The 13,245-nt window shown below is 37.8% G+C and overlaps 1 protein-coding gene across 1 annotated transcript; it reads left to right on the forward strand.

The window, feature by feature from the left end:
• The first annotated feature begins 6,841 nt into the window (after positions 1–6,841).
• Positions 6,842–12,953, forward strand: LOC131008055 (receptor kinase-like protein Xa21). Its single transcript, XM_057934957.1, has 3 exons — positions 6,842–7,140; positions 7,665–7,876; positions 12,847–12,953. Exons 1-3 carry the CDS (start codon positions 6,842–6,844, stop codon positions 12,951–12,953), a joined length of 618 nt encoding a protein of 205 aa, XP_057790940.1.
• Positions 12,954–13,245: the final 292 nt, after the last annotated feature.

Genomic DNA, 13,245 nt, shown 5'->3' on the forward strand with positions numbered 1-13,245 from the left:
ATATATATATATATATATATATATATATATATATATATATATATATATATGGAGCTTAAAATATAAAATTAGAAAAACGGACTTGGACTTTTTCAAAAATGGTGAAATTTAACACAGACTCATGAACATACAAAATAGTGCTCAGTAATAAAAATGGGCTCAAAACTCAAAGGTTTGGGGTCGACCCTTGCCTTCCCAAAGTTGTTGGCTTACAGAACCTATTGGGAGGTTCACTAGGCGAGCGTTGAACTTCAAAAATTTGTACCTGTCATTTCCCTCGTCCAAAAATGGTGAGGCCGGTAGCAAATGAGATCTAAAAGAGTGTAAAATAACATATTTAAGTTTGAATGGTTTTCACGTATTAAAACTGGACTTATGTCCATTTGAAAAAGGGTTGGGTTACCGATTAAAACTGAATCTAATCTTGGGAACAATGTTTGAAAAATCACAGAATATTCTCAAGAGTTTGAAAATATCTAATATTTTGCCACAATGCACAAGACATAAGAAATTACATACTGTAAACATTTTAGAATTTTTTGGAACCATTTAGTCGGTTGAAATTGCGTCCTAAAATACTGCCGGAATAGTGTGGCTTCGGCAGATTCCAACTGTCATTCCAAACTTGATTTCTAGCCGTCAAAACCTCATCAAACTCACCAACAAAGATGATGACACACACCATAACATAATATACCACATGTCTATGCATTCTAAGTAAATATTCATGGTCATCGCAAGTTTTAAAACAAGAGAAACTCACCCTTGTAACTAAAATCTTCACTTTAACTTTACGTCCAACAATCCTTCCTCATGTCTCTTCTCTTACTTTCCTATCTTGCTTAAGGCTTCAAGGGGATGCTTTGGGTGGTGAGATGATGGAGGAAAATCTTCGTGAGTGTGGGGGTGTCTGTTGGCCGAAATAGGGAGAAGAGAGAGAGGGGAAGATAGCTTTCTTTGCCTTAGATTTTTCTGGCTTGGAGTGAATAAAATGAAAATAAAATCAAAATAAAATCGGCTCTTTGGAAGGAGAAGGGGGCCAAAAACTAGGGGGATAAGGAAGGGATGGCTTCTACCAATGCATGGGTACATTGGTGCTTGCAAGCAATTATGCCCTCCACTTTCCCCATGCAAGCAATTATCACCTTTGTCTGTATTTGAATTCTAAAATTGTGGCTACAAAAATAAATGGGCTTGGGCTGAAAATTGGCGTAAAATGGGGCATTGAAATCGACTCAAGCCGCCCTAAAAATCGGCCCTCACTACGAGGCCACATTCGCTTAATTACTTGAATTAAATCGAGATCGTATAAAATAAATACTCACTTATTTTCCGTATTTAAAATGCAATAAAAACATATTGATTTTAAATCAATATGACTCACGTAAAAAATATAGGGGCAAAATGATATATACCCATTCTGAAAGACAAAACTTAAAAAATACCCATCTTTTATAAAACATATAAATATACTCATTTAGGACAATTTTACCCTTATGTCGAGCATTAGTGTATTTTGCACTAATGCTCGACCACTGATGCTCGACTTGTTATCAATAAAATTCGAGCATTAGTGATTTTCTAAGAATGCTCGACTACAAATGCTCGATTGCTCTACTCGCAATGGTTGAGCATGTCGAGCATTGGAGTATTTACTACTATTGCTCGACTCCTACGAGTCGAGCATGTGGAGCATTAATATATTTATCACAAATACGTTAATGCTAGACATACTCGACTAATGCATGTCGAGCATTAGTGTATTTACCACTAGTGCTCGACTATGTCGAGCATGTCGAGCAAAGTTCACGATTTCAACATTTTTTATGAATTAAGGGTAATTTTGTCCTTTCAAGCTCAAAATTGGTAGTTTTTATAGTTTTATTTTATAATGGGTATTTTTTATTTTTTGTCTTTGAGAATGAGTAAAAACAACCATTAACCCAAAAAAATATGATATTATTCTCCATCTTAACTAAATGTAAACATAGGCATCAAGACACTTATTATCTCAATGATACTTATCTTTATTTGCCGAGAATTAGGGACATGTCTTATATTAATAATACCATTAAGTTATTATTAATCTTAGGATCGAAAATTCAGAGTATTACACATTAATCTTATAGAAAAGTGCATTGTTCTCATGTTCTATAGAATTATATAGTTCTCACGATAGCCAACCCCTATAAGGAGTGGTTTTGATAAAAACCTCATTTAACATGAACATATTGCAAATAACATATAAAGTATCTATAGTTACGTGGTCCTGAGTTCGAATTCTAGAGAGATGTAATTACAACGTATTTAAAGGACCACGAGAGTGTAATTATTTTATATGTTAAGTGTAAGTCTAAAGACACACGAATAGTGGTATTAAATTAATGTGATGAAACACATCCAAGAATAGTTGTACTTGCGTTACATTCATTTGTTCATAGACTTTATCGACTTGTTTATTAATCTCATTTCACACGATTAATTTAAATGAATATCAATTATAGGGTTTTAATATCTAGCGTCCGGATTTATTCTCATTTCTCATTATAACGATTTTTCTCATTAGATTCTTTCTCTATATATACATATCTAGATTTAGTTATTTTAAGGAAAGTTGTGTTAGGTCCAGAGGGTCTCGAATAGGTGTATGGGGGGGGAATACACCTATGTGCTATTTTTCTCCTCTAAAACAGAGGGATCTCAAGATAGAGATCAAAATGAAACTTTACAAGCAAACTAAGACACCTGTTAACAGAAAGGAGTTTTGACCAAACAGGGTTGACGACTGATACTGAAAAACTCTTCAGTAAGGAGTTATCAGTTACGTCACTGGAACTTAACTGATACACGTTAAGGCTTCAGTCGAGTTTGCTAGAATAGAGATGATATCACTCTTCCGAACTATCAGACGATAGATCAGTTAGACTGATATCATACGCAGCGGAAATAACTTTGTTTCATAATAGCCTCGGTTGAGCACGTTGTTAGTCTTAGGTTTCTCTTTGTAGTTAATCAGAATTCAGTTTATCAAATGAAAGAACACAAGTAAGAATGTAAAACTGAAAGCTGTAAATAACACAGAGACTTTTACGCAGTTCGGAAAACACTTCCTACATCCACGATCGGTTGATCAGACCAACAATCCACTCCGCAAGTGCTTAACTGGTGCACTGCAAACCTATCCGTGTGCTTGCCGGGTGCACACAACCGAACCACTGAAGATTCCACTCTTCAGTACCAACACTTCACTCGCGTTGGATTTCTCACTCCTAGCACTACCTGTACTAGGATCTCACGGAGTCAGAGTACCTTCCTGAACTCCTTTTCACTCAAACACTCGATTCTATCTCTCGAAGGGAGGTTTGAAATCTTGCCAACTATACTTCAAAGAACAGGTTCTTTGGAGCAAGTTTGACCTAGGTTTCTGGGTAAACAGAGGTTTGCCTAAGGTCTAAGGCGCCAAAAAGTTGATCACTAATTTCTTAGCAACAAAAACTGCAACTAAACAGTGTAATTGTAGCACAGAAATAGCAAGTCGAGTATCGTATCCACAGGGACTGAAAATCGAAATAACTCTAGCTATCTCCTAAACAAACTTTAACAGTAGACAGGCAACAGAAGGTAGAGATTGATTTACTTAAACTAAAACGCAAATAACGATAAATAAAAGTATGTAGACGAATTCAAATATTAAAAACAACTGATCCTAGGGTAGTAAATTCATTAACTAAATCTACGCTATAAATCTATTAATCCTATGTACCAATTTAATCCAGTTATGATGAGAGATCACACAACTATTCACAAGCTTCTCTAACGAACACCTATGAAAGTAGATTAATTTACCCCCCTTCACATTCAAGACTCCAAGGAATAAATTAACTCCCAAGCGTACACAAAGAATAGCTCCCTATAGCTTCACCTATCGCATTCAAGACTCAAGGCTAACACTATATCATGCATTCCTGAATCGGCTGAACAATTATCGCATTCAAGACTCAAACTGAACAACTAGACATGTAAATTATTGGCCAAATAATTCACAAGAAATTAAGCACCAGGAATCCTGAATCATAAACTGGAAGGCACAAAGGTATTAACAAATAAATCACATAAATTCAATCAACTATTTATAAACCCTAGAATCAGCTAAAGGAAATTAGCCAGACATAGCAAAATCAAACATAAACATAATTAAATTGAACGCAATTGTAAAAACAAATTGTATAAAAATCGAATTAAAACGATTGTAGCGGCTTGAATCTTCAATCTTGTGGAAATCCAATCCAAGCTGTAAAAACTGGAAAGCAATAATAATCTAAAGCTATGAAACTGAGAAAATAAAGTTTTGGACTGAAAAAGGAACCCTGAATAGGTCAAAAGAGGACCTATATATAGGCACAGGGGATAAATACAGTATAGAGCTCGAAAATACTGATAAAATCCGAAAATCCCGCAAAATCCCGAAAATTCGGAAATTCCCGTCGGGTACTATTCACTGCTGCGCGCGACTTTCTTGTTTCGGCCATATCTTTCTTTTCCGAACTCGGATTTGCAAACCGTTTGCGCCTACGAATTCGTATCGAGATGAACTAAAACTTTCATTAAGATCAACAGTCCAAATTCGAACTCCATATTTCTGTAAAATTCATCAAAGTACGAGCAAGTAACATATTTCACAATATAAAGCAATTTAAGCACAAAACAATCATCAAACACTCAATTTCCTATAAAATTGACATCATATGAACACTAAAAACAATGGAAACATGAGTGTTATCAGTCTAAGAGAATGTTTCTAATCAGCAGTGACTGATTTTTTGCTTTGGAATTCTCTTCTTCGATTAAAGCTTGGGGAGGTTAAGCTTTTGGCTGAGAAACTATTTTGGCAGAGTTTCAGCTTATGTCGTTGAATCGGTGAAGATTGAAGTGATCCTCGAGCGCTATTTATAGGAAAGGTCTTGAATAGATCCGTTGGCGGAGAACGTCTTCAAGATTTCTTCCATTGGAGAGCTTTTCAAATTTGGGCTGAGGCTTCAATCTTCGAGGTTCCTTGTTTGGTGGGAACGGCTATGTTGAAGAGCAGGAGATGTGACGTCTCTGATAAAGTAGCCACCAAGTAGGAATAACCTCTGCAGAGAGGGATGATCCTGAGATCTCTGCATTTAATGCGGCTGTACTTTTGGAGTACGTGGCTTTCTTTTAACGTTGGAGGTTCAGTCCGAGGAAGAAGGTTTAACTGATACTTGACTTTAGTATCAATCCGCTGAATCCACGTGGCACGCATTAAGTAATCAGTTCCGAACTGATTCTTCAACTGATACTTCAGTTTGTAAGTTCAGTCTTCAGTCTTCAGTCCTTCGTCCTTCAGTTTTCAGTCTTCAGTCTTCAGTCTTCAGAACCGCAAACTAAACTAGAAAAGAACTCTAGCACTTGAGTTCAAATAGTTCTAGTCTATTACAATTAAGACCTATGGATTTTGGTATCATCAAAACAAGGATTAGGATATTCCATAAAGTTCCCAACAAGTTGGAAATGTATTCAATAATAACAATAATAATAATGTTTTGGCAGGTATACTACCAAAGGAGATTGGCAATCTTCAAAGTCTGATTGGTTTTAGTGTTGAGATAAATCAGATTGGAGGCTCGATTGATTTTAAAATGTTCATGAATATGTCTTCTCTACAAACCTTACAAGTATGGCGTAACAAATTCACTGGGAGCATTTCAAGGGATATCGGGAATCTTACAATGCTTATAGACTTGGATCTTTCATACAACAATGTCATAGGTTCGAACATAGTAGACTCTTCTACCAATTTGAACTAATATTTTTATGTAACAATGTTGATGTTGGAATCTTTTATATTTTTGGCAGGTGTTATACCGAGAGAAATTGGCTAAAGTCTTCATCACCTGGAGAAACTTGTATTAGAATCGAATATGTTAAGTGGTTCAATTCCGCGTGACATTTTCAACATCTCAACTCTTATAATATTTGCACTTCCAGGGAATGGGTTATCAGGTGCTCTTCTAACTGAATTGTGCAACAACTTTCGTTCTCTTGAGATTTTTTACCTTGAAATTAATCACTTCAGTGGACGAATACCCGAATTCAATTCTAACTGCTCTCAACTTATAAAGCTCGACCTCGGCTATAACAAATTTAATGGCCTAGTACCTCACTCTCTTGGAAGCTTAACATTCCTCGAAAGTTTAAATCTCTGGAAAGTCTAACTGTTGGATCATCAACTTCTGAAGTGAGCTTCATTACTTCTTTAACATATTGCAGGCCATTGAATTATTTGAAGTTTGGTGCCAATCCTCTTGATAGCACTCTTCCCTGTTCCATTGGGAACTTATCATCCCAACTCCAAACATTCTATGCATACGACAGCAGATTAAAAGGAATAATCCATGTTGAGATCAGCTACTTAACCAACTTGGTAGAACTTGATTTGAGCAACAATGACATATCTGGTAATATTCCACTTACTATGAAACATTTGAGCACGCTCCAAGGTTTATATCTAGGAAACAATAACATAAGAGGCTCCATTCCAAATTATTTGTGTGATTTGTACACTTTGTCTGAATTGAGTTTGAGTATGAATCGACTATTGGGTCCAATTCCAGAATGTTTAGGAAACGTCACATCCTTGAGCTATCTTTCTCTTGACTCTAACATGTTGACTTCAAGCATACCATCAAGCTTGTGGCTCCTAAATGACTTGTTGAAGCTAAACTTATTCGCTAACTCATTGAGTGGATTTTTACCTTTGGAGGTTGGTAATTTAGTAGCAACGGTATACATAAATCTATCAATGAATGAATTATCAATGTCTATCCCAAGCACGATTGGTAATTTGCAGAATTTGGTTAGTCTATCTTTGGCACGTAATGGACTTGAAGGTTCAATTCCAGTGTCCATTGAGAACATGATTAGCTTGGTTACTCTTGATTTCTCCTACAATAACATTTCTGGTTCAGTGCCAAAATCTTTGCAAGCACTTCAATACCTCATCTACTTCAATGTTTCTTTCAACGCTCTAAGTGGAGAAATTCCCAGTGGTGGTCCTTTTGTGAACTTCACAATGGAGTCCTTCATAGGCAATGAAGCACTATGTGGAATTCCAAGGTTCCATGTCCCACCTTGTCATGCTGCCAATAAATACAGATCAAAAAGGAGGAAAGTGAAATTTTCTTTGTTCATTCTTGTTGGAGTTGCAGCTTTTACCATAATTTTTTATTTGGGATTTATTTTCCTCGTATATAGAAGGAAAGATAAATTAACTAGCGAAAATGATGGAAATTTGTTTGTTGCGCCTGAAAGAATCTCGTATTATGAGCTTTCATGAGCAACTCATCAGTTCAATGAAAGCAACTTACTAGGCATGGTAAGTTTTGGTTCTATTTATAGAGGAATTCTTGGAGATGGAAAGGTTATTGTTGTAAATGTGTTTAAACTGCAATCTGAAGATGCATTTAGGAGCTTTGATTTGAATGTGAAATTCTACGTAGTATTCGTCATAGAAATTTGACGAAAGTCATAAGCAGTTGCTCCAATGAAGAATTCAAAGTCGTAGTAGTTGAATATATGACCAAGGGTAACCTTGAAAAATGGTTGTATTCACATAATTATTGCCTGGATTTCCGACAAAGGTTGAACATAATGATTGATGTGGCTATGGCATTGGGGTATCTTCACCTTGGCTATTCCACTCCAACTGTACATTGCTTGAAGCCAAGTAACATCTTGTTAGATGAAGAAATGGTAGCTCATGTGAGCGATTTTGGTGTATCAAAACTATTGGGCAACGAGGAGAGTATTGTTCTAACAAACACTCTAGCGACATTGGGTTACAATGCTCCAGGTAATCTTTATTCTACATCTAAGTCTCAAGCAGTTTAACATTATAACTAAATCCCGGTCTATTTTGTCATTTTATAGTATGGTTTTGAAGGACTAGTCTCCATAAAGTGTGATGTTTATAGTTATGGTGTAATATTGATGGAAACCTTTACGAGAAAAAAACCAAGTGATGATATGTTTGTTGGAGATCTAAGCTTGAAGGTTTGGATTGAAAGCTCAGTCCCAAAAAGAACATATTGAGTTATAGATGCCAACTTACTAATGAATGTTGACGAAGAATATGGTAAAAAAATTGTCAAATTCACATCACCCATATTGGAGTTAGCTTTGAAGTACTCTTTAGATTCCCCTATGGAAAGGATTAACATGAAAAAAGCTCTTGTTGAGCTGCAGAAAATCCAACATCAATTTTTGGAAGGAAGCCTAAAGGATAGTTGGTAAGACCTCGTAAAATTATTTTTCCTATTGATACATAGTCATGTGTTTCATTATTAATTAAATAAAAGAAGTTGTTGTCAAGATAGATGATACTATTATTTAAAATTTTATTATTGCAACACCCCAAATAATTCTTGATGGGCTTTATAATTTCATGGGCCATAAGGAAATTTTAATTGAGACAAATAATTTATTGAAACATACATAAAAATAGTGAAGCCAAAATAGAAAAAATTGATATTGGTTTATAGTATAAGCAGTTAATAATAATAATAATAATATAATTAATTAAAATACGACTTTATTAACAAGAGAAAGAAGAAAAAACTAAAAAGAATATCCTTGAAATCACAGGAAAGCAGACAAATGGCCAAGCCTCATTAAAACCTCCTCAGAGAAAACCCCGAGGGAAAAGCCCCAAAGAGGAAAAAGAGTACTCGTCTAACAAAGAAACAAAAACCCACGGATAGCAGAGCTGAGTTGAGGTGACTTCTAGAGCTCCGACTGAACCATCGCCCTAAAGAAACCCCGGCTCTGACCACCCGAAAAGCAAACCGAAAAAACAACCCACATAAACTAAAAACGAAAAACCAAAGACAGCCAAACATCTCAACATCGATCAAGGGAGATCGAGAGGTCTTCCTGATCATAGAGCAACCAATAGAGCCCGACCTCCCGGATCTCAACTCTGAGTGCACCCGGAAGTTGACTTGAGGGCGTAAACCCAAGCAAGCTCCATTTGGGACACAATGCTCCGGAACACATTTCGTCGAGCACCGTATCCTTATAACGCCTCATACATGATTAGTGCCCAATAGAGATCAACCCACCAGGTCAGCTAATAAGTGTACACAATTCTCAAATAACGTGTTAGGTCAAGAGAGAACCTCGATTGATTAACTTATGCGAGCCTTAAACAGATAAGAATGCACAAAATATTTTATTGGATAAATAGTTTGCATTTTATTGAAATATTTAGAGTTTAATAACTCAATCATACATCATACATTTGGAAAGTAAGCCCACATGGATAGTCAAAGCCTGAAGATCATAATCACATAAATTTGTCTTGGAAAAGCACCGCTAATCCTCTTGATCCACAAAGCCTACAAGAAATTCTATTCTTAATAGGTCTCATCAATCTAATCTTAAGTCATAGTGTAGTGCTTAACATTCTATAATTTATCATGCCGGTTTTCAAATTTAATAATAAATATGGAATGTAACACCCTAATCTAATTAAAGTGTTAAATATGAATTTTAAATAATTTTTTGACAGCGGAAATATCATAAAATAAAGATTTGGATTTATTTTCAAATAAATAAATAAAAATTAAATAAAATATTTGAAATAACTTGAAAAGAAGGCCAGCCATGGTAGAAAGCTAATATGATAACATTAAACTTGATAAGTTACACCAAAATCTCAAGAGTAGTTTGAGACTTCGAAAACTGTACAAAGCAAAAGGTTAGGTGTAACTACAACATTATATTTACCAAAAATATTTACTTGACGCGTCCATTCGATCCTCTATGCGTCTCCACCCTTAGTTACCTGAAAATATTAAATATGGGATGAGCATATGAAATATACTCAGTGTGTGAACATGCAATAATTGTCCACGTTAATAAAATGGTCAACACATATGCACTGCACTGTAATACTGATAACTGAAATTCACACGGTGGCATACCAAGGACTTTAATGTCCTTGACCCATTGAGCGGGCCCCTGGCGAATAGGTTGCAACCTTAACTGTAACATGTAATCGCATTGTGGCATACCAAGGACGGTGAAGTCCTGGACACATTGAGCGGGCCCCTAGCGATATAACTGAATTTACAACACATATGGCAAACACATAATATTAAAATGGACAACAATTAACCACATCATGTACTGAAATAAAAATCTCACACCTGTAACTTGAACTTTAAAATTTAACTGCGAGAATTTAAAGTTCACGTCCTAGTCGCGCCGCACCTAGTCAGATAGATTCAAATAATAATATAAGGACCTAATTAAATTTACTAAAAAAATATAACTTGAAACTTAAGAATTTATTTTATAGAACCATCAAAATCATTGGTCTCATGAATTAAATAGTGAAATATATTTTCTTATGAAAATTTGGATTGATGAATGATTTAAAATGAAGTCCAATTTAATTAAAATGAACTTTGCAGCCCAAAATAATTTAAAATGGAGCCCAATCACTTAAATATATCTGAGCCCATAGAAATTTAAATCAACCTAGGCCCAACCCACTCTTTCAATTCCCCACTTTAAACCTAAACCTACACACAACACACACACACAACTCACGCACACCACACACACAAGCCTCACTCCACTCCCTCTCCTCCTTTTCTCCTCTCCCTCGGCCCCCTTCCTGCCGCCGTCACTGGACGGCCGCGCCGTCGTCGGAGGCCGGCGGTTCTGCCTCACCTTTGCCATCTTCAACCTCTCTCCCTCATCTCTCCCCATCCTCCCTGTTCTTCCCTCACTGCCCCCAGCCGCAGCCGCAGCCGCAGCCCCTTCTCCGGCGACCCTCGCACCGCCTGTCACCACCTTCTCCTGCCCGGCAGCAGCGCCGCCATCGCCGTTCTCGCGACAGCAGCAACCGCCCAGTCACCTCCTCCCTCTTCTCGGCCGGACAGCGCAGCAGTGGCCGAGACCACCGCGCCGCCGCCTCCGCTTCTCTCTGCCGCCGCCTCTGCACTTGCAGCGGCGTTGTTGCTCCGATGAGCAACTTCTCACCCCAATTCATACCAACCCCCTTCATCAATCTAAGTTTCTCATTTCTTTCTGTGAAAGCTGTAAATATGTATTCTACTTTTATTTCTTATGAGTTGCAGATATTAGTTTTATTGATGCATATGTGGTGAAGCATGAAATCAACAGCTAAAGTAGAAAGCGATAAACGGGACAAGCATGAAATCAACAGCTAAACTAGAAAGCGATAAACGGGACAAGATGTACGTGGTTCGATCATAAATGATCTACGTCCACGGGAGTTCTTCGTTGTTTTCACTATACTTCGAGATAATTACACATTTTACAAGTGTTGCTCCCAAAATAAAATTATCCTCTTAATGCTAATGCTAACCTTCTATTTATAGATGTGAGAGTGAACCCTAAAGGCCTTAGGCCCATGAACTTTAATGATTGGATTTAGGCCCAAAACTTAGTACAATGATCTTAATCCCCAAGCTGAACCATCATACGTGGCTGCGTGGAAAGGCACTTTGGTGGCGCTGCTCTGGCTGCGCAGCGCTACCGCGCTGCTCTGATCTGCGCTGCTCTGGTCTGGCTGCGCAGCTCTGCTGTGCTACTCTGGTCTGGCTGCGCTGCTCTGCTCTGGCTGCGCAGCTCTGCTGCGCTGCTCTGCTCTGGCTGCACTACTCTGGTCTGTGCTGGTGGTGTTGTACTTTAGCAAGGCAGCACCTCTGCACTTTGGTCAAGGCTGATTGACTCTTCGTATTCATTTGTTAGCAAGTCTTTTTAGTTAGCCCTGCGTTCATTAGTTCTTGTGATAATAATAACAATAATAGTAATCAAGTAAGGTGTTCTTGTATTGCCAAGTATAGCGCTGATGAGTATTGTAGTCCGCATCAGCTACTCCCCCTAGTCTGGTTGAACAATGTTGTCTTTGTTCGACCAGTGGTATGTGGTGTGAAATCAGCGCTATGCTGCTCTCCCGTGTCAATTAAGCATACATGATTCCCTGCACTTGTTAGATAAGAACTTGTCAATCTTCGTAACAATAGTAAAGACAAAGTATTTCAGCGCTGCAAATGAACCAAGATAAAAGAGAGTAATTTTTCCTTCGAATTATTTGGATGTCATCAATGATGACTAACTTAAGGCTCAAGTATCCGCAGAGCGGCTGAGTTGCCACTTAAGGCTCATCCCCAGTCTAACTTTCGCGGCTTACGATGTTTCTGCGCGGAGCATAGACATTGAGGCCTTCGTCGTGCAATTAATGCCTTGAATTTTGCAATTAATGCCCTCGTCGTGCAATTAATGCCTTGAATTTTGCAATTAATGCCTTGAATTGTGCAGTTAATGCCTTGAATTTTGCAATTAATGCCCCTGTCTAACTTTCGCGGCTTACGATATTTTTGCGCAGAGCATAGACAATCAAAGAACCCTGTCTAACTTTCGCGGCTTACAATATTTTTGCGCGGAGCATAGACATTCAAAGAACCCTGTCTAACTTTTGCGGCTTACAAAAATTTTTGCGCGGAGCATAAACATTGTGACCTGACAACGACTCGGGCATTCTGCGCCGACCGAGATAACTGTTTTCCCTGTACTTGAAATAGCTGCTTTGACTGCGCTGAGATGGTCACACTGGTTGCGCTGATACAATCGCACTGACTGCACTGAGATAGCCATACTGGCTGCTCTGATATGATCACTCTGACTGTACTGAGATAGCCACATTGGCCGCACTGATATGATCACTCTGACTGTACTGAGATAGCCACATTGGCTGCTCTGATATGATCTATGCGATTTACGTTGCAGATGACTTAAATGAAGATGACTGCACAGGTTGGGCTGATAATTCGAGCACTGATTGTATCGAGATAACTGAGACAGCCACATTGGCTGCGCTGAGAAAGCTCAGATAAATTCTGAGTGATGAGGACTAGAATACTCATCAGCGCTGTGCTTAGCAATACAAGAGCATCTTACTTGATTACTATTATTGTTATTAATTATAATATGAACTAATGAACGAAGGGCTAACTAAAAAGACTTGCTAACAAATGAATACGAAGAGTCAATCAGCCTTGACCAAAGTGCAGAGGTGCTGCTTTGCTAAAGTACAACACCACCAGCGCAGACCAGAGTAGTACAGCAGAGTTGCGCAGCCAGACCAGAGTAGCACAGCAGAGCTGCGCAGCCAGACCAAAGCAGCAC

The sequence above is a fragment of the Salvia miltiorrhiza genome, chromosome 2 (genome assembly GCF_028751815.1).
Source record: "Salvia miltiorrhiza cultivar Shanhuang (shh) chromosome 2, IMPLAD_Smil_shh, whole genome shotgun sequence".
Classification (NCBI taxonomy): Eukaryota; Viridiplantae; Streptophyta; class Magnoliopsida; order Lamiales; family Lamiaceae; genus Salvia; species Salvia miltiorrhiza.